Genomic DNA, 22,938 nt, shown 5'->3' with positions numbered 1-22,938 from the left:
TATTGTACAATGGAATTTTTCTTCACCATTGAGATGACACGCCTTTTGATCACTTCATTTCTGAGACCACATTGGGGAAGATTATTTACCCAAGGGTTGACTGAGCTGAATATATTAATTTATAAGAGCATTTCATGATGGACAATGGCACCTCTCAAACCTCAACCAAATCCACAAGTGACTTATGTCCTCAGTCCATGATCCATCCCCACTTCACATCACTGGCTCCTTTTGAGCCTTTCTCAAACAACTTACGGCAATTTTCTTGCATGAAATTGATGATTTCACACGGCTGTTAGAAAGATGGAGAAAGGAAAAAGGAAAAAGTATTTAATTTGAAGCATATTTCTCCTCACCCTCATGACTTAGAAATGTCATATGGATGTTATCAGTGCCTATCTCAAGTTTTTTAATCTACAACAGAAAACCTTGAAATTGTTAAAGCAGATGAAAGTTTCCAGCAGTTCTATTTCTGGATCCAGTGGATATTTTAAAACATTTAAAGCATTTTGTATACAATATAGTGCCCATATTATTAAAGGTAGATAGATAAGGGGCTGGCCCCGTGGCTGAGTGGTTAAGTTCATGCGCTCCACTGCAGGCGGCCCAGTGTTTCGTTGGTTCGAATCCTGGGCGCGGACATGGCACTGCTCATCAAACCACGCTGAGGCAGCATCCCACATGCCACAACTGGAAGGACCCACAATGAAGAATATACAACTATGTACCGGGGGGCTTTGGGGAGAAAAAGGAAAAAAAACAAAATCTTTAAAAAAAAAAAAAAGGTAGATAAGAGGAACTCTTTTTTAATTTGCATCACAAAAGGATGGAATCAAATCTGATTTTGAAGAAGTTTAAATCCAGGAAATTCAGCACAGAGGGCAGAGAAATGCCTCCAATTCTTGAATCTCTAATTAGCCATTGCTCAAACACTGTTTTAGAGTGCCAAGACAGATACCCCAGACGCCTCCCCTAGAATTCTGCTTCATTACTTTGATCCCTTCCTCCTGTTCTTTTCTTCCCTCAACCCCATTACTTCCTGCTCCTCAGTTGCCCCTAGTCCCCCACCATAATATTTTTGTACTTGTGAGATGGAAAGTCATCATGACTTTTGAAATTGTTTCCAGGTGTGTGATGAGACACAAAGTGCTGTACTATACCATGTGCTGGCTTATAAATACTTTATAAGCAATTTTTGAACTTTACAAAAAGGCATGTTGTACAGGCTAGTAGCCTCAAAGTCTCCGTTTTTGTCAACTAATGTTACTCAAAAACATCCAGATTCCCTCCAGGATTGAAACTATTATTCTACTCTTTTTATTTGATATGGTTATAATATTCCAGAGTAAAACCTATAAACTTCAAGTACTAAGAGAATTTGTAAGAGGAGAAAGTAAAGAATCTTTACTGATTTCTATTTTGTGAAAACGGAAAGCTGTGTGTTCTGGAAAGAGTGATGTTTAAAACTAAAATCTTCACCTACCGTCATATCTACCAAACCTTTGGGGCCCTTGATGCCCTGGAAAGAACAGAAACACGTTTAAAACGCAAGATTCTGAGGTCTCACACATTATTCTCCTGAGTTGGCAAGAAATTCCGAGAAAGTTCACCATAGTACATAAACCACCTTCTGCCCTTCACTCCTGGCCCTGGAGTTCTATGTGACCCCATAAGGAAGGAGGTCAGAGCGCCTAGGAGGTATATCCCAGACTTCAGAGTCCAGGATGCCCAGGTAGATGGTACATACAGACTCCTGGAAGACAATATCACTTGAGACTAAGCTACAATTTAGGATCAAATTCAGAAAAAGGCCAGTCAGGATCCCAGGACCATTCATAGGCAGTTCTAAAGTGGATCCCAGTCTGTCCTCCATCCCTTCTGCTCAGGCACCACCCCTATCTCTGCCCTAGTACTCAACAAGTCTGCCCTAGAACGATAGACTGATAGCCTAGCCTCTGAGGATGAGCCATGGGGCAAAACAACAATAAGCTCAGTCTTATCCTTTCATACCAAATGACTTTCCAGGGAATTTTTAAAAATATATGTGGGCTTGCTACATCAGTTCATATTATATAAATGTCATCTTTTATTAGGATTTCCTTCTGATTTTTGCATAAATGTTGTTTTTATCTTGTTTACATTGAAAAACTCACTCTCCAGTGAGTTTTATACATGTTTTATGTATTTAGACAGATTCGTAAATCTCCAGTCACTCTAACATTTTCCCCACATTCAAGTAAAATATATATATTAAATATATATATTGTATAAGGACTTGAAGCTGATGTCCTCTAAAGCAAATTTGGCCCGTTTCCTATATAGCTCTTCTTATGTGTCCCAAATGCTTATTTCTTCTTAGAGATGCCTCTTATCAAATCCTTATTCATTTTTACACAAAGGTTGAAAATCAAAGAAAGGAGAATAGTCCATGTTACCCTTGGTCCCGGTGGGCCTCGGTCACCTGGAATTCCGACAAATCCAGGAAAGCCAGCATTGCCCTAAAAATGACCAAACCAAAGGAATAAGCATCCCCTCTTCAATACAACTTGATTAAAACCACGAGACCCACTTTGTGATACCAACTTGTCATCACATCTGAGGTCCAAGGAGTCTGCTATGGACCAGTTAGTTTATAAACCATGATCAGTGGCATGAGACATGGAGACTAGAATGAGTGATCTCTTTATCTAAATTCCCCTCATCTACCTAAACCCAGCCAACAGATGCAAACACACACAAACACTCACTTCCAAACTGAGCCTTAAAAGATGACTCAATACACAGTTGAGTCTTCAGGTCATATAATTAAAAGAATGCAGGAAATCTGCATTGAGGGCCTGGCATCAGGAGACAAGAAAATTCCTCCACCACTCTCTGGTCTTCAGTGTCTCAGAAAAGGTTTACACTGACGACGGGCTCATTGCTCATTTTACAGGTATATGAAGCGACACAGCATTATCTGTACGTAATCGATGCTTTAGCTTTTTTGTTTGAAACCAGACAGATAAGTTTAGCTGAGCAGGGCAATATTAGCCAGCAGCAAGCCAAGTTAGGCATAGATCAAATTTTTCCTTATGTCCTTGCCAATATATGAAAATATCAATTATTGAGAGCCTAGTAAATATACATTCTCTTTCCTTGCCTCGTTTCTGCACTGAACACTAGTCTGTGTGCTTTTCCCAGAAGGCCTTGCTCTCTAATGTCTATCAGCTAAACACTACCAAGGTTTTAGATATCCACAGGGTTACTCCTTCCAAAAAGAGCTGCCAGTGATTGCAACTCTTCAAGATCGAATCTTCAGAACCTTAGAAATGGATTTTTAGTGACAGACTCTATAAAGCACAGTGAAAACATGGCTCAAAGTCCACCAAGATGGTAGCCACATTCTTGACAGTCTAGTCCCAAAACAGCTAAGAGAAAGCTAAGGCTTGGAAGAATCTTAAAGAAACAGCAACATTTGCTCTACAGCTAAATTAACTGCAGATAATTGGCTAAATTAGCCAAATGATATCTAGACTTACCAAAGACAGGGTTGCCCCCAAACTTGCTTTTTAAAAGGTTGATATTGCATAACCAAAACTCCAACTTGGATTGCCTGTTGTTATGGTTTGGTGAGCTGCATTTGCATTCAGAAGATAAATGAGAGTGGGATTAAGTGGGGAGTGAGGTAGCCCAAGGAAGGTGTGGAATGTGCACTGACTGAGGAGGACATGGGCTTCCTGCTAAGAAGTCACTAAGCCAATGGAAATATGTTCCTGTGAGTAGAGTCCCATGATGTGGGCCTCTGTGGATCTTGGGAAATTGCTTTGGTTCTTACCCTCTTCCCTCTGATTCCCTTTGCCCCCTTCTCTCCTTGGTGGCCCGGGTCACCATCTTCTCCCTTAACAGAACCAAAAGCAGAAGCTTGAGTGTAAATAAAAATAAGTACAAACAAATGACACATGCTGCATACCGGTTGCCAGGCCGAGAAAGATATCTTCTTACTTGTACTCCAGGATAGCCAGGAAATCCGGGTTCACCCTAGTGTCAGAAATGAGAAAAGAGCTTGTTTAACGTCCTGTGATAAGTCTTTCTTTGATATTCCTTGGAGAGAAAAAGGAAACTATAATTTTGAGGAAATAGACTCAAAACAAGTGCCAGAAAAACAGCTACAGGAACAGTTGTCTTGAGCTACTCCCAAGTGGCTATATTTTATTTCTATAATTCAATGTGAAACAACTTGCAAATGATTTTTACAAATTCTTCCCTGTCCTTGAGATATTGTGTAGTGAAACTTCCAGCTTAAGCATTTTATCTGTTGGTTTAAATAACCAGAGATCTGAGCCAAGGGAAGGGGGACCAGATTGACTCTTGGGAAGCAGGTGCTCATTGTTAGGTCAAAGGCTTACTACAAAGCAATTATTCATTCAACGAATATTCATTTAGCACTAGTATGTGCTAGGCACTTCTCTAGACACTGGGAATTCAGCAGTGAATAGAACAAAGACCCTGCTATCATGGAACTTACCCACTAGTGAGGAAGACATATATAATATGTCAGGGAGAGATGAACGCTATTTTGGAAAGAGGATTACGAGATAAAGAATGACATGGGTAGGAGTCGGGGGGGGTAACTATTTTATGTAGTGTGGTCAGGCAAAGCCTTTTGGTAAAGGTGGCATTTTGGCAAATTGAGGAAGCAAGCCAAGCAGATATCTGGGAGAAGAGCATTTCAGGCAGAGGCAAGAGTATGACTGTGTGCTGTGTTTGAGGAACACTGAAGGAGAATGTGGGGGGAGCAGCAAGAGATGCTCAGAGAGTTGACAGAGGGGCCAGATTGTGTAGATTCTTGTAGGTCATGTTAACAGTGGGGTTAATTCTGAATGACATCAGAAGCCACAGCTGGGCTTTGAGTACAGGAGTGACATGATCTGACTATGCACTTAAAAGACGGCTCTGGCTGCTGCATAGACAACTAACTAGATGAGGCAAGGGTGGAAACAGGGTGACCAGTAAGGTGGCTGTTGCAGTAATCCACGTGGAAAATCATATTGGCTTGGCCCAGAGGGTGGTAGTGGTGGTGGGGAGAAGTAATGAAATGCTGGATGTATTTTGAAGATAGACTCAACTCACCATTATTTGTTGATGGATTAAATGTAGGAGGTGAGAAAAAGGGACTTATTAAAGATGGTGCAAGTATCCATCTTGAGCAACTGGCAGGATGGAGTCTTCACTCCCTGCGACGGGGAAGGCTGGAGGGGGGGCAAGTTGTCAGGGGAATCAGTTTTGACTGACTGGATGTTTGATAATATCAAAGGCTTATTGTAAATTCTTAGGTGTGATAATGGTATTGTGGTTCTACTTTAAAAGAATCTTTTAGAGAAGCAACCTGAAAAATTTATGCATGAAATATATGATATCTGAGGTTTGCTTCAAAATAATTGGGGTGCGGGGGATAAGCGGGTAGGAGTATAAATAAAACAAAACAAAATCAGCCAAGGATTTTTCATTGTCTGAGTTAGGTGATGGGTCCATGGTGGGGGGGGGGGGGGGGGCGATATCATTATATTAGTCTTGCCACTTGTATATATGTTTGAATTGTTCCATAATAAAAGGTTAACAACAAAAGAAGAAGAAAAAAGGTGTTTTGGGACATCTCAATTTTAAGATGCCTGTTAGATAACCAAGTGGAGACATTTGGAGTTTAAGAGATTGGTCCAAGCTGGAGATCACAGGAGAAGTGGTACTTGATGCCACAGGACTGGATAAGGTCATTTGAGGAGTGAGTAAAGAGAGAAAGAAATATGAGGATAGAGCCCTGAGTCTTCCAATATTTAGAGGTCAAGAACACTCAGAAGATCTAGCAAAGGAGACTGAGAAAGAACAGCCAGCGAAAACCAGGAAAGTGGGGTGTGATGAGAGACAAGAGAGGAAAGGTTTCAAGAACAAGCCCATGATGACCTTTGTCAAATGCTGCTGAGAGCTGGGGTACGATGAGGGCAGAGATCTGACCATTGGATTTAGCACCATGGGTTTTACCACAATAAAGCAGATGGAGTTGAGTGGGGAGGGCCGAGGGGTGAAGACTCAAGTGTCATCAGCTAGAACCAGAGGAAAGAAAGTGGAGTTTCCCAACCTTGGCACTACTAACATTTTGGACCTGATGGCTCTTCGTCGTGAGGGGCTGTCCTCTGTGTCATGGGGTGAAAAGCAGCATCTCTGGTCTCTACCCACTTCATATCAGTATCATCCTCTCCCCGAGCTGTGACAACCAAACATCTCCAGACATTGCCAAATGTCCCCTGGAGGGTGAAATCACCCCTGGATGAGAACCACGGGTATAGACCTACTCCTTCAAAGAGTTTCGCCAGAGAGGAATGGGGCAATGTGAGCTCGGAGTTAAGTGAGGGTTTGGTTTTTTGTTTATTGGGGTTTTTTAGATGGGAGATTTTCCAACCTCTTTGTGGGAACATCTTTGTATACTGCTGGTAATGGTCTATGGAGAAGGGAAGACAATTTGATGATCCAGGAAAGAAAGGTGACACCTGCAGGAGCCAGGGCCTTAAGGAAGCAAAAAGGGAACGGAATCCAGGCCATGAGAGGAGAGATTAGTTTCAGATAAGGGCATGGACTGTCATCCCCATCAGTAGAGGGGAAGGCAGGGTCCACAAGTAGAGAGGCAAGTAAGTTGGCCTATGTGGTGGTGGATGTATGAGGTGTTCTCCTCTCATTGCTTCTATTTAATTAATGAAATAGGAAGCACAATCCTCCACTGAAAATGTAGGAGAGAAAGCAGATCTTGGAGGTTGAGGGGAGAGGAAAGGATATGAAATAGTCGATTCGGAGAGGAAGAAAGTGAACAGAAGAGGAAAGCATAGTCGGCAGGCCAAGCGGCAGTAAGGGCCCTTTAAAGGGAGACCGTTATGTTTTGCCAGGAAAAAATCATGCAAATGTGGATTGAATCTCTGTGTTTCAGAGTGTTAACTGTATCACAATAAGCACAGACTGCCCTTGTGCTCAGCTCAGAGATGGTATGTGGCTCAAAACACGCATATTTGAATTCTACCCAGGATTCCCCTGTTATGCAAACTCTCCCTAGAGAAAAAAGACTTCATTTGCCAGGATGGGGCTCCAATGGCTACCTTCCACACTCAGCTCTGTTTCTAACTAGCCGTGTGATGGTAGCCAAGTTACTTCACTTCTCTGAGTCTCAATTTTCTTATCTGTAAATCAACTAGGCTGAACTAGATGATCACTAAGGACCCCCATTATTCCATCATTCTACAGATATTCACCAAGAGCTGACCGTGTTTTGGGCATTTTCCTGCTTGATAACCTGCTTTCCTGGTGCCATCTTGCAGCCACAAGGGAAACGAGAATTGCAGAGAAGCCAGCCCAGAGTCCTGTTAAGTATCACTAAACATTCCAGTGATTTCTTATTTTGTGAGGCAATAAATGTAACTTCCAGACTAAAGCACCCCGAATAACCATGACTATTGACATTTGATTTGTTCAACAAGCTTCACATGGCTTCCATGCTTTGAAACCTCTGTCAGGAGCCCATTAACTACAAGTTAAAATACCAGCTTCTTATAGGAGTGGAGATATTCAAATACATTATTCAAATATACCTATTGAGCACCTACTCTGTGCCAGGCTCTGTTCCAGCAATACAATAATGAATAAGATGTAATCCTGCAGTCAAGTTCCCAAACTAGGAGGCAGACACATATGCAGGGATAAGTGATAATGCAACCTAGATGGAAAGAGGCTACTGCAGAAATATGAACAAGATGCTTTAGGAACACAGAGTATAGGACAACAAATTCTGTTTGAGGAAGTCCAATAAGGCATGCACAAGGAGAAGTTGATATTAGCGTTGATCCTAGAAAATGAGTAAAAATTGCCCAAAGGAGGGAGATGAGAAGGACATCCCAAGTAGAGGCAAGAGTGTTTGCAAAGGCGAGGAGTTGGGAAAGGGCCTGACGTTCCCAGAGCTGGGACGGGAACATGGGGTGTAGGTGGAAGATGAATACGGAGTCTGATTTTTAAATAAAGGAGTGATAAAAATCAGCTCTTACATTTTAAGGAGGAAACTCTGGCAGCTACAACATGTTATAAACAGCATGTAGAAACCGGTCCTGGCAGACCACTTGGGTAATAACTCTTACTTTAGTAAAATAAAATAAAAACCATGTCTTTAGTTCAGCATACTCTGTAAGGTAACCCTCACCTTTGTTCCTTTTCTTCCTGGACGTCCATATCCATCTGGACCAAAAAGACCCTAAGAAAAGGATACACGATAAATTGTAGAGTCATCCAGATTAACACGTGGTTGGTAATATTCTCCGAACTCTTGGGTACATCAGCAGCACAAGGAGGTGGGGAAGGCGGGAGGGGCTGGGTGGAGGCGTATCCCACCTTCACAGAGGACCACTAGACGACTTTCACAGGATAAGGAGGGGATAAGGGTTGAAAACTTTGAGAGACCATATATAAGTAAGTTTTTTGTGGGTTTTTAAAAAAATTTTTAACCCCCTCTTCAGCAAGCTTCTGTACCTCAGCAAGATAAGAGCATGTTTGTAGGAAGCCAAATCACTGTACAAAGTTCCCATTGGGCTAAACTTGCTTTCCATGTAGTATAAAGTAACAATGGAAGAAGCTCCAGAATTGGTAAATCTCTAGGGAGAAAGACAGACTTTGGGGGGAAAAGACCAGAATAGAGGAAATGCAGTTTAGTGAATAAGTGCACAGAATATAAGCCCAGACAGACCTGAGTTTTTATTCCACTTCCAACACTCATGTGAGTGACCTTGGGCAAGTTACTCAACCTCTCTAAGCTTCAGTTTCCACATCTGCTAAGTGAGGATAATAATATCATCTACATAGTAAGCTTTGGGGAAGGATTAAGTGAGATCGTGCATGGAAAGCACTTAGCATGATGCCAGGCACCAAGAAAATACTTATAAGTGGTCATTATTCTGCTGCTGATGGCGGCAGTAGCAGTGATGAGTTCGGCAGGGGAGTGGTAGTGGTAGTGGTGGTGATAAAGGTCACGGTGATGGCATTGGTGATGATGGTGGAGTGGAGGTGGTGGTGATGATGATAATTATGAAAATTTTGATGATACTACTGGAGATCTTAGCATCTATATGTACAGCGAGCTTCCTGTAATAAAGAGTGAATTCAGAACCTGTTAGGTGCCTTTTGCTGAAAGGACAAGGACTGCACCAAAATCAAGTAAGTCAACTGAGAAGAAAAATTAAAAATTTTAAGCCACAAAGATCATTCCTATGGCCTAAGAACAAGAGAGCGAAGTATTAGAAAAGAAAGAAAAATAAGATAAAGAAGATCACCAAAAATGAATTATTTTGAAGAAAAAGAAGGATGCGAATGAGGTTCATTTGCTGTTACTCCAGCTTCTCTCTGCTGAAGGACATGCAGAGCCTCCAGCATCTGCAACCCCAGAAACCCAAACTGTATATTTTGGAGATGTCCCCTCTGATGTGATGTGACACCTGATTGACACCGTCAAGAAAGGCATTGCTCCCCAGCTTAGTCTGTCCCAGGGAGAGGTCAGTAGGAACAAGCTTTCTGTTATTTTAAATCAGGATACTTTACTAAAGTTAAGCAGTGTTAACTTCATCATCTGAATTGAGTGTAGGTACAAAACACTATTTGCCCTATACTCCATTTGATGGTAATCTTACTCTGTTCTTTCCCTTTCCACATTTAAGTTTCTGTTTTCTCTCCTTGCTCAAATGCAGTGTGAGTGCTGAGTGCAAAACAACTTCAGGTCCTTCCCGTTGCTGATGAAAGAAATCTCAGAAATATGAGTTGCAGGAAAGACAACATTACTGCATCATAAAGCTAATTCCAATAAGGTGGTGAATTGAAAATATCGATAAAATAACTAACTCGCTCTCATGATTAAGGTAAAAATGTAGAGTCCTGTCTTTGGAAATGTTATCTGTGAAGCAAACATTTTATGATCCTTGGGCTCCAAAGATCATTTCTGTGCTCTGGATAATTGAACTCACACCTTAAAAGACTGCAACTCTGATTGGCTGTCTTATTTGTTCCCCAGGAAAAAACGTTTCATTGAACATCTCTGTATTCCTAAAAGACTCAATTGCTTACAAAATCTCTTTGTCAAACAGCAGAGGCTGACTGGCACTTCCTTCTTCAACATGTGAGAAGGCAAAATAATTCCCAGGACATCTTTGGAGTCTTTCTTTATACAAGGAGTTTGAGAATCTTTGAGTATTTAGATTCACGGCAGCTCTAGTGATCACATCATATTTGTGATCCCAAACTTAATTCATTAAGAACATTAGAATTTTATGTGAAACAAGAACAAATAACAAACAAGAGATTCAATCAAGAGTCCAGAACAGAGAAATTAGACTTACAGGTTGCCCTCTTGGTCCTTGTTGACCCCGTGGGCCTCTTTCCCCTTCATCACCGAGCTCTCCCTTTTATAGTAAAGGATAAAGATTAAATTAATTTCTCCTGTGAGTTCATGTGATTTTATGTCATTTTCCTTAGATTTTACAGTCAATCTTTTCAAGTCCTGTTAGCATCACCATACAGTCCAAGGTAAATATCTTCCTCTAAATTTTGTTAAATATAGATAACTAACAGATATAGTAAAGATTTTAGTACTGAAAATCAGCAAAACCAGGTTTACAGCACTGGTTCCAGCATGCTATATTATTATGGCTTTTTCTAGGTATGGGTGTGTGAATCTATATTTGTGATCAGGCCATAAGTTTATCTATCTATTGATATGTTTGGTCTACTGATATATATGACCATCTATCTATCCATCTTTCTATATGTCTGTCTATAAATTTTTCCTTCTCTGTATCCATCTATCCAGCTATAAGGTAATGGACAGTCAATAACATCACCAACCACATCAGAAACTCATGCTGGAAATGATCACGTGAGGAGAGATTCTTGTAAGAATACCGAGTTGGAATCAAGGAAAATTGTGTTCTCTGACATTTACCTTCATTCCTCTTGGTCCAGCTTTTCCTTTTGAACCATTAGGCCCTGGAGGCCCAGGATTCCCCTGCAACAAGACCAAGACCAAAATCACCTCAAGGTACAAAAAGTTAACTATCTGACTCTCTTGTTATTATTGAAATGGTCTGGAACTGGTAATATGCTCGTGAAGCACCTTTAATGTTTTACACAGTTTTATCCTCCTACACACAAAACGCATAACATACACTTTTAATCTCTGGGCTGGGTGTTGGGGTGGGGGAGTAAGGTGTTCTGTGCGAAAGGCCACATCACCATGTACCGAGAACTGGAGGAATTACCTGGCTACTAGAGGGAAAAACGTCACTTGATTAAGCAATTGGGAAGACAAACGCCTGAACTTATACCCTCTCCAAATAGAAAATATTATCAAATGAGAATGAAAATAATACAATCACTTATGGGGCCAGTTCTTCCCGACCAAGAGAGAGATCGAGGACAGAACGAGGGCTTAGGCCATCCTGGAGCTGCTATTTTCAATCTCCAGATAGGGATGCTCATCCCTAAATTAATCATGCTGCCCAGGTTTTTAGGCCATCTCAAATGCCACCTTATTCAGGAAACCACTCCTAACCACCTGTCTCAATCTGGTCTGATCTTTCTATAAAGCACTGGGATACTGGGTGGGGAGCTGAATAGACACTAGAAAGACCCAAATTGGAAGCTAGTTTGGCCACTTACTATCCAGATGAGAAGTCTTTTAATCCCTTTGAGCCTTGGTTTTCTCATCTGTAAAATTGGTATAGTAATGCTTCCTTGTATGTTTATGAGGAGTAAATTAGTCATTTATACCCCTTTCACAGAACTGTTTTTTCTTGCACTATAGGGAAGTATGAGCTGTGTTACACAACCTTGAGGCTCAAATCCAATCTCAGTGATCACTATATTCCCACAATACACTTAAAGTAGAAGGGGGCACACAGCTGGTGATCAATGTCTATTGTGTCGAATGAGCTATTTGTAGAAAGTCCTGATACCCACAGATCCCAGAACAAACCATGTAGCTTTATGTCGTTTGTCCAGGAGCACTCAGGGACACGAACCGGCCATTGTTAACGAGCAGCTGTGTTGTAGCTGTTAGAGTTTCAAACCTACCTGAGCACCCTGTGAACCTTTCTGTCCAAAAGTTCCTGGTACTCCTTGCCTTCCTCTTGGTCCCTGGCCCGAAGATGAAAATAAAATTCAACCAACTTTTACAGAGCTATTTATTTTCCCTGTACCCACAAAATCATCTTGGATGCGGATGGAAACGCCAATTAAGGTGCGCGGATGCATCACTATCTCCTTTATCACACTTCCATCAAGCAGCATCTTCACTCTGAAGCACCCCCACACACTCCCTCCAAACTCCCTCCGTCCAAAGCACAGGATGAGTCCCCAGGATCTAGACTTTCAACCATCTCTCCAGTTAAATGTGATGAACACTAATGTTTGAGAACATTGCTTTTATATTTTAATTCACCCAACTAATTTTAAATCCTAAAAGGTGAACGAGAGGAGCTGCTAAGATGCTGATCTCCTTTGAAAAATCAACCTTTTCCTTGTACATACAAAGGCAAAAGATAAGCGATTGCATTCTGATTTTATCAAGAACCAAAAGCACATTTAAGTGGCCTAATCTCACTGAGCACATTGCTGAGGAGTTGCTCATTTCTCCCCCAATCTATTTTACTTTACTGATTTTTGACACTTGAATTTTTCTCCAACTTTTTTGAGAAATGCTTTCCTATTGGAAGCATTGATCACGGCTTCTGTACTGTTGGATGCGGTATTGTAACCGTGTGCTTAAATAGACCATCATACCCACACCCCAGCGGGAAGTGAGAATTAAGGAGAGGTTTTATTGACTATCTTGCTCATGGCTCACAGCACGACTTGCTCCCTTTGCACTCAGCTGTGTAATAAAGTGACTATAAAGGAGAAGATCAGGACACCACAGTGGTGGGGGGTCCAAATTTGACTCAAGCCAGTAATCACAAGAAAAGGCAAAAATACATTTCTCAGTTGTTTCCCTTTATGTTCAGATATTATTTTCTATCATAAAATAAATATAATCTCTAATTACACTTTGATTACCCATTTTTTCCTTTAGCACCTTTGTTAAGTCGAACAGCAGCAGAAACCTTCTCGAATTATCATCTGACACTCATAGGATTTTTAAAGTTATGGAGAATGATTCAATGTGTTAGTATAATTTGTTGGGGGTTTTTGGTTTTTTTTTTTTCAACTGTGGCCAATCTTTTTTTTTTTTTATGCTTTATCTCCTCAACTCCACCCAGTACATAGTTGTATATCTTAGTTGCGGGTTCTTCTAGTTGTGGGATGTGGGACACCACCTCAACGTGACCTAGCGGTGCCATGTCCACGCCCAGGATCCAAACCCTGGGCCACTGCAGTGGAGCACCCAAACTCAACCACTCAGCCACGGGGCCGGCCTCTATAATTTGTTGTTTTAAAGTTCCCCCATTTGAGGATACTCGGAAACAATTTGGCTTTTAAAAGAAAGATGTAGAAAGTATTCCAGAAGGGCTTACAGAATGACAGCTTTGGGTTATGCTTAGAAGATTCCAAAAGCACTGGTTGGAAGTTTAAATTTCTGGTTGTCACTGAATAGTTTTCAATGCCCCACTGGACTGAACTCCTCGAGGGCAAGACCCTTGCCTTAATGGTCTGAACGTCCCAGGCCCACTAGCAAAGCACCCTGTGTATAATAGATAATAAACACTTTGCTGATTTTCCTGCCAGATTGAATACAATTTTAATAAATTAAATACTATTTGAGTTGTTTGAATACACAGCTTCAGCGCAGTAATTAAGAGCATAGATTTTATAACTAGACTCCTTGAGTTTGAATCCTATCTTTATCACTTATTAGTTGTGTGAGCTTGGCCAATTTACCTAACTTCTTCATCCCCCCAATATTTCTCCCCTGTAAAATGAGAATAATAATGCCTTAGCCCCATTGAAGCATTAAATGAGATAATACAAGTGCTTATGGCCATATTTAGGACATAGTAAGAGCTCAATAAATAGCTATTGGGGTTTAATCCTCCCAGAAGAGAGGTTACACAATTTGTTTTGGGAGGTCCTGAGGGGGAGGTATCCGAGGTCATTCTGATAGATGTTAAATCTCCATAAAAGAATCTAAGTTAAAATTTCAAACAAATATCCTTTAGCACTAAAAACAAGTTCACCGATACAACCTGTGGGCCTGGATACCCAAGCTCTCCTGGGTAACCCTGTTCACCGGATTCTCCATGTACACCCTGTCAAAATAAATAAAATGTAGTCAGCTCACCAGGCATCTTTAGTTTTCCTACTGAAGGCAGCCTTCCCTGCAAGACGAAACTTGAAAGCCACAAGAGAAAGACAACCAAGATTTGACTATCTGTGCTCAGTCCTCTTAGGATACGGAGCTGGAGAGGAAATGGGGAGAGTCTACTTATGCTGGGAAATTGCAAGACCAGATGCTTATTGTCTTTCCCAGTCTTTGCACATCTTCCAATGCCTCAGCTAGTGATGGAAGCAAAAGTACTTTGTTTAAATAACTCAAACTCCCATCTTACATAATAACTGGTTCCTAAGAGCCCATCCATCCTTTTAAGGGATATGGGTAAAATGCTCACTGGTGTTAAGGACTCTTACCCCACGTGAGGAAACTCAGAATGTTGAACACAGTAGCAAGTGTGATATTCTAGGACAAAGGCACAAAACACACAGAGAAATAGCAGAAAACTGGCTTTAAAAACCTATAGTTTCTTAGAGCATTAAGCTAGCTCTCTAGGCAAAGAGTTGGCTGTTAAAATGATTTCTCTGATAACAGATTTAATTTCTCCCTCAAATTAATATTTTCATTTCTACAGAAAAGATGCATTTTCCAAGACTGAGGATAAGACCCATTTTGTGAATTATTCTGCCCCTTCCTGCTCTTGTTGCTCACATGTTGAGTAGGTTACTGACTATTCATAGATTTGCAGAGAGAAAAAAAGCTTCAACTCAGAATTAATCAACATGTGGATCAATTTCTTGTGCTTCTTAAGTTTTGTAAACTATTCAGATAATTGGGAAGCACTTCTATTAAGCATTACTGCTTTATTATTTTGCTCTTCAAGAGTTGATCTCTAGACTTAAAAATATGAACCAAGTTTTAAAAGGCATGTAGCTAGAAATTTTGAAACAGGGTGTGAAATATTACCTAATTTGCACATCACATTAGTGACATTCATAGTACTGCAACGCTTCTGAAAACAATGTGGCTCCATATAGCAAAGTTCACACTCTTTTATGGCAACTCCATGCCTATACATTTATAGTAAGGAAACACTTTCAGCAAAGCGAATGTACGAACAAAGCAAAAAATCTGTAATACAATTTTTCTTTACATCACTGACCATGTCATCTAACAAAATAGAATAAATAAATCTAAATGTTTAACATAAGAATCGGTTAGTCAGTCATTGTTCTTCAACAGAGTAAGATATGGTATATTAAAATTATAATTAGAAGATTTGGAAACATAGAAAGGCAGAATGTAAAATAGTATATACGTTATGATAACCCTTTATTATCTATACAAGTAAATACACAAACATGAAAACAATTGCAGGAGGATGGTGTGTTTACAGACATTTAAAAAATTAATGATATTCTTAGTTTTATCATAATTAACAAATTAAAGTTTTCTCTTACTGCCAAAATAATTTATGCCTTGATTTGTTTGCCATTATACAATCTTTTCCATAAATAAAATCTTATTTAGAATTCCATTTTATTATGCATCTTGCAAAAGCCAGCATACCTAATTTTTCAGACAATATGAGCCACATTTTCCCAAGGTCCACGGGATGCTGTAATTTGGAATTCAGCACCTCTGTAAGCTCTATTCTTCAAAAAGTACTGGTGATCTTTAGCAAGTTGTAGCCTCAAAAACATAAAGTCTATGTGACCAATTCTCCAACCCTGGATTAACTAGCAAACCATCGACATATTAGATAAACTCAGTTCACCCTGGATTCTGCAAATAGTTATGATTTTATCTCTTACTTAAAAATCAGAGCTTGAATAGGAAAAAGAGCAAAGAACTAAAGAGACTCATCAAGATTACCGTGTATTAAAAAGGGAGAGGCATCCTACCAAAAACAGCAGTTTGCACACATTTTTCTCTGCTCTCAAAATGAGAGCTTGCTGTTCCAAAATCTGTCCCAATAAGACAAGAGTGCAGAGGCCCAGAGAGCAATCAGTCTGGATTAGAGCAGGACAGAGGGCCCAGGAAGGAGGAATACAAGAAAAATAACCCTCACACATTTGAATGTATTGGGAAGTTATCAGTTCTGTTAAAGATGATTAACTAGTAACAGGCACCTAGAACACAAAGCAAACGGGAGAAAAGGCGACTGGAGGCCAACAGAAGTTCTGCAGCTGTAAAGAATATCTCCCCAGTCAGTGTGTGAACAATGAATTGATTTAATCAAAAGTGGAGAAAATAAGTGTATTGCAAGGATGAGTTTGGAGGAAGTGTACAGAGAAGGAGATGAACAGGTTAAGAAAAATCTTTATCCTCTATAGTAAAAAATCAATAGAAAAACATCCAGAACTGAAAACCAAGAAACAGCGAACTAAGCATGTTGTTTAGAAAAATGTCAATAAACCAGAAGAAACAGCCCAAAGAGATGAAAGCAAGCACTCCTGAAGAGCTGGGAATCAGGAGCAGGCAGTTAGAATGGGCAGGGAAATATTTTTCATCATAAGCTTGCAAGTGCAATTTGACTTTAAATTTGTGCACATGCTGAGCTCTGATTTAAATTAAATAAAAAAGAAAGACATAGGAAATGGAGCGACACAGGGAACCAAAAATAACCAAGACTCAACTGAGCACAGGACCCACTGTTAATGGACATTTAGATAAACTACACATAGCACCACAAAAGAATTAAAGAATTCAGGAGTAGGAAATTCCTTCCACTGCCCAGAGTCACTTAATTTCTCCAAAACTTAGCCTAGTCAACTTGTAGTCTATTTCCTTCTGCTTTTTTGGGTATTAAAAACAATAGGTTAAAATGATAGTTCAAGATATTATTTATTTCACAATTGCTAAAATTGAATTAACGGCACAAGAAATTATCTATTTAAGAATTTATTTCAAATCCTAACATTTTATGAGAAATAATATTTTACTTGGTGTCAACAAAATTTGTTTGGATTTTTGAGACTTGGGCTTTCTCAATATCCATGCTTTTCCAACATGTTTGGTTTGAAGACACAGGAGACTCATCTTCTTTTGTACCTGGGAGGTCATTGCCCACCACACACACACACACACGCACACGCACACACACTCATCCATTCCCAGACTCAGAGATGACATAAATTGATCTCTTACTTTTCCACAATCCCTAAATCATGAGAATGCTAGAAAAAATAATTCCAGCAGAGCATGACCAGACTATGTTAGAGAGAAGTCTACCTCATAAACTTAACTCTTATTTTGCACAAAAATTTCCAACAACATCCTGATCTTTGTCTGTCTCCACCAATTACTAGCTATGTGGCCTCCGACCAGCAACTTCACTTTGCTAAACCTATATTTCCTCTCTTATCCATAAAAAATAACCAATGATGCTCATAACTCCTGGAGTTTAGAGAGGTTTACACGAGGTAATATAAATAAAGGCCTAGTACAGTGACTGGTACTAGATAAATGCTCAGTAAAATATGATTCCTCCACAGAGATATCCCCCATCCCACCCTCAAATCACATCATTCCCCTTTGGAAATAACAAAAACTCAATCTTTTTCCTTTATTTAGTGACTATGAGGTCCTCTTATGCACTTTTAGGAGGTCCCACTTCTTTAAATGGAAAAATCATTATTTCAGAGGCAAAAGCCATTCTCTAAGGTATTAGCTTCTTTTTGATCTAAATGGAATATTACAGCAGGCTGGAGAGGGAGCAGAGAAGAACCATGTGAGCTTTCCTTGTTTCATGGAAAAAGCCCCCAGAGAAACTTCCCAGTGATATGCACGCACCCTCAGACAGCCCAGCCAGTACTCCCCTTGACCTCAGAGAGAGCTCTTTAGGGTAGCCATGTATGTGGAACAAAAAGCAACTCTTTCCAGAAAACACTGACCTTCAACCCTGGCTGACCTCGTCTTCCTCTTGACCCCTAAGAATAGACGGGAAGCAGAGACCTTAGAGAAGGAAATAAACCAATTTTTACCCCCACCCACCGCTCTCTTCCACAAAAGCAGGTGAAATATATCCAACAAGCAGTTATACCTACCTGGGGGCCAACATTTCCAGCTTCTCCCTGAGGTCCACTGAAACTAGAGCTTCCCTGAAAAGTAAGAGGTAAAGGAAAGATCAGTTTAGATGTCTACACACTTCTGGATTTGTTCTCTACACATGGGCTATCCAATACAGAAGCCACTAGCCACAGGCAATATTAAGTTTAAATTAATTAAAATTACTTTAAATTAAAATTTTAGTTCCTCAGTTATACTAGGCACATTTCAAGTGTTCAATAACTACATGTGGCTGGGGCTACCATATTGGATATCACAGATACAGAATATTTCCGTGATCTAAGAAAGTTCTATTGGTCAACGCTCCATTTGCTCCTAGAAGCAAATGGATTTAACTCTGGTTTTTAAAAATATCCCTGTTGTAGGTATCTTTCCCCAAAGGTTGTTCATTTGATGACTCCTCAGGGTTCAACATGCTGGAACAGTAGTTGTATGTATTCTCCAACAAGCCATGCTTAATATTTGAAAAATATCGGCACTTTCCTTTCTACCTGCATTGTATAGGGTACAGAGTGGCCAACAGAAACAGAAGGTATAAGAGTGTGTCTCTGTACATTTGGAATGTCAATAGATGCACATGGTGATGGAGAAAGAGGTTAAACACAGTCACAATAAGGAAACTCTCCAATGCTCTCATTTCTTTCAGGTCAGAAGTAGGAAAATGAGTGGTGTCCAGAGAAAGAATGAGTCCATCTTTCAGGAGAATTGGAAATCATCTTGTAGGAAAAACAAGGTAGGGACATTTTATATAATTATTCAGTGAAGTCACATAATAACTCAATAAGAAGACATAAATTGGGAAAGACTGTGAAATACAGAAACAAAGATGTTTTGTGCAAAGCTGTTCTTCCTACTGTTATTTATAATAAATTAAATTCCAAAACAATCTAATATGAGGGAAATGCTAGTTGAATTGTGGTAGAAACACATACTGAAATAGAATGCAACAATTAAAAATTCTGTTTATCAAAAGTTTATAAAGTAGAAAAAACTGTGCTACAGTGTTGTTCTTTTCAAGTACACTAAATTCTCTCAAAGAATAAGTCATGCCAAATTTAGAGAAAGACAAAATGATGATTCCTCTTTTTTTCCTATTATATTAGAACATTTCTTAATCAGCCCGTGGGATCCTCATCTGCCTTTCTCAGGGACAGTAACTTTGTCATCCACAAGTTAGGAAAGTTCAGTAAACTGATGGTTTTCTTGCTTACTGGAACTACTGATGCTTTGTTTTCTATACACTTGACTTTTCTGTGTTCCCAAATATCTGTAGTAAATGTTACTTTTATAATGGGAATTTTAAAAAAATAAAGTAGGTTGTATGAGGGAGAAAGCTTTAGATAAAGCACTCTCACAATTGGTCTACATATAATAAGGATTCTTTCTTAAAATGTTTATCATTTTCTCGTTTCAATAGTAAACAGTTTTTTACAGGCAGCACAGTAAAGGAATGATCTGGGCAGATACTGTAACCATGGAATAAAAGATTGTTGGGAAACAAGAAATTTACAGTCTCAGAGTATCACTGCCTAGATTACTTAATCATTAGAAAGAGGGGAAAGGTGTGTTCATGATGGATAAATCAGGTGAACACCATCTTAATCAAGTGATCAAATTAATGCACCAATAATGAGACAGACTGACACAGTGTCCCTCCTCGTGACTGAGAAGGACACAGCATTACTTAATATGCTGCCAAAAATGTTTATCCTGAGTCTAGTCATGAGGAAATAGACAAATCTTAATTGTGGAATGTTTAGCAAAATTATTGGTCTGGAATACCAAGGTCATGTAAACAAAGAAATAATTGAGTGACAGTTGTATTTAAAGGATAGTACAGAGGCAAGGTGACTAAACACACCGCATGATCCCTGATAGGATCCCAGAACGATGACGACAACAACCAAAATAGCCAGAAAGGGCATTACTGGGGCAAGTGGAGAATTTTGAATATGGACTGTATATTAGAAGGTAATATTGTATCAATATTAAATTTCTTGAGTATGATGATTGCTTTGTACTTATATAGGAGAATGTCCTTGTTTTGAAAGATACCTATTGAATATTTAGAAGCAAAATGTCATGATGCCTTCAATTAATGCTCAAATAATTCAGAAAAAAATATATATATATACCTTTAAAAATCTATGTATATGTATAGAAAGACATAAAGCAAATATGGCTAAATGATAACAATTGGTGTTCATTGTGCTATTCTTGCAATGACAACTTTTTCTGTAGATATTAAATTTTCTAAAGTGAAAAGTTGGGGTAAAAAGCAATACAGCTTCATCACAGATATTTCAACAACTTCAGAAAATAAAAGGTTAAGGGAAAAAATGCATAATTTCCGAGTGTTTATCCTTCCAGGATAAATAGATGTAGATATACTCTACCAATTTGGATTCCTGTTGAATATAGTATTTTATAATCTGGTTTTTCACTTAATATTACATCATGAATGTTTTCTTTATTAAGATAGTCTTCTAAACTGTTTCACGGGTTAATAATATTCTATCATGTGGATGTAGCATTGTTTGTCTAAACAATCCCTTATCATTGGAAATTTAAGCATTGTAGTGATTAAAAATCACGACATTAACCATCCTTGGAGCTAAATCATTGTATGGGTCCATGATTAGTTTCCGAATAAGTTTCTAGAACTGGAAAGGCTGGATCAAAGGACATACACATCTTAAGCCATGGTAGACACAGTTGGTACCTATACAATATACTCTCCCCTCTCTTCCATACTAAGAAAACATTAGTGTTGTTTGAGGAAACAACATGCCTAGTTCCAAGAGATGATGATGACAGGTCTAAGCCAATCATGGTAATCCCATTTCCTTTGTCAGAGACTTGCTTTCTCTGGCTCTCTTAAAATGGGGCAAGGGCAGGTGGGGAGTACAGGACCTAGCTTTGGCCAGTAAGCTATAAAGAAAATATTGCTGGGAACGCTCTGATGAAAGGAATGTCCCTTTCCTTCTGGCAATTTACATAAAGGTGAAGACAAAATGTTTGGGCTGCCAAGCCTAAGGACCACACCGAGGATGGCATCATGGAAGGAGAGGGGCTGAGCCCCTGATGACATCAGTGGATCTTGATGGAATCATCAAGCTCGTGTACCAAACTTAGAATCACCTATGCCTGGATTATCAAATATGGTTATTAGCTAAACACTGCCATTCAGGCTTTCTGTCATTTGTATATTAAAAAACATAACAAAAAGAAAAAAGCAGTCCTAACTCATATATCTTGCCTGATGGACTTCCAGAAAGATCGTACTGGTTTTCATTCTCCCCAGAAGTGTGAAAGCATGACTGGCTTCCCACTCCTTCCCAATACGAGGAATATGATAAAGGTTCTCTGTTTGGTTTGAAAGACTGCTTCACCAGGGCACTTTCTCCATCCAACATGCAGCGTGGAATGTGCTCTTTGGTTCAATGCTAAACTAATTGCAAGGAAAGATTGTCCCCTAGAGGACTATCTTCTAATAGCACTTCGCAGGCTAGAATTTTCAGCATCCAGCAGCTGCAACATAACTGATGGGAGTGACTTCTGTTAACCAAGTCTATTCAAAGAATACTTAGTTAGCACCCTTGTTTGAGCTCAGCATGGGATAGAAACCTTGGGGAACACAAATGCAAAATGGCATGGCACTGCCTCAGAGGGTTACAATTTTTGTTTGTGCGCACAATTCAGAGGTCTGATGTTCAAGGTTGACCCTTAGCTAAAGTCAACAACAGAGACCTCTGAAAGCTGAGTGTGAGGCTCTTCCCATGGTTGTGGTGCTGTGATGGACACAGCCCTGGACAGTTTGTCTAGAGGCCTGAGTTCCTTCCCAGCAGTAAAACTGTGAGTGAACCATGAAACCAAAGCTCAGTTTACAACCTTTCTTCCAATGACAATCACTAACTCATAGAAACTTTGAAATGGTTTCTTTAATCTTCCCACCTTACAGAGGAGGAAACTGGAACCCAGATTGGTTAAGGGTTGCTGACCTGCTGTGCTATTAGCTCAATCCCAGAGCTGATTGAGTGGCTATTCACAGGGCTCTCTGATCTCAACTCACCGGAAAGAACTCTCTCAATCTACTTTGTCCAAACCAACTGTAATTAGCCACAAAATGAGAAATTCTTGCAGCAAGTCATGACAGTTTTCTCACACAGCTACATAGTAATGCTCTTGTTACAAACTGGATTTTATTCAGGACTTGTACATATATGAAATGGATGCTAACTTGCCACAATCCAGGGAGGAGAACAGATGTCCTAAGGTTTTGTCAAAGGACGCAAAATTGGAGCTCAAAGCAAATAAAGGTTCCTCTACAGTTGTAAACATTTTGCTATGCAGACCTCATTTCTGGAAATTGGCAATGATGAGATATGAGGACTGAGGCACTTGTATTATTTTAATCATTTTTCAGAGTCATGCATTTTAATATCTAGGACGTAAAAATCTGAAAGTGGCTTCCAACAAGTCAGCATCTGTCAAGTTAACAAGTCTCTTTCTTTCTAAGATGTCTTCTGTCATGATGCTCCTAGTCTTCAGAACTAGACAAGGATCTTATCTTTAAAAATGGCTAGTACCCAATTCACATCAATCAACAT

General features: G+C 39.6%; 1 protein-coding gene across 1 annotated transcript in view; it reads right to left on the bottom strand.

The window, feature by feature from the left end:
• Positions 1–22,938, bottom strand: part of LOC124227056 (collagen alpha-4(VI) chain-like) — an 86,153-nt gene that overhangs the window by 14,828 nt on the left and 48,387 nt on the right. The window contains exons 19-30 of the mRNA XM_046640992.1: positions 18,307–18,360; positions 18,154–18,189; positions 14,232–14,294; positions 12,124–12,186; positions 10,994–11,056; positions 10,392–10,454; positions 8,213–8,263; positions 3,985–4,020; positions 3,818–3,880; positions 2,436–2,498; positions 1,484–1,519; positions 256–292 (exon numbers count right to left, since the gene is read on the bottom strand). Of these exons, the coding sequence (XP_046496948.1) occupies positions 256–292; positions 1,484–1,519; positions 2,436–2,498; positions 3,818–3,880; positions 3,985–4,020; positions 8,213–8,263; positions 10,392–10,454; positions 10,994–11,056; positions 12,124–12,186; positions 14,232–14,294; positions 18,154–18,189; positions 18,307–18,360 (628 nt within the window). The remainder of the gene's footprint in view (positions 1–255; positions 293–1,483; positions 1,520–2,435; positions 2,499–3,817; positions 3,881–3,984; positions 4,021–8,212; positions 8,264–10,391; positions 10,455–10,993; positions 11,057–12,123; positions 12,187–14,231; positions 14,295–18,153; positions 18,190–18,306; positions 18,361–22,938) is intronic.

The sequence above is a fragment of the Equus quagga genome, chromosome 1 (assembly GCF_021613505.1).
Source record: "Equus quagga isolate Etosha38 chromosome 1, UCLA_HA_Equagga_1.0, whole genome shotgun sequence".
Taxonomy (NCBI): domain Eukaryota; kingdom Metazoa; phylum Chordata; class Mammalia; order Perissodactyla; family Equidae; genus Equus; species Equus quagga.
This window is presented reverse-complemented; position numbering and strand designations above follow the sequence as displayed.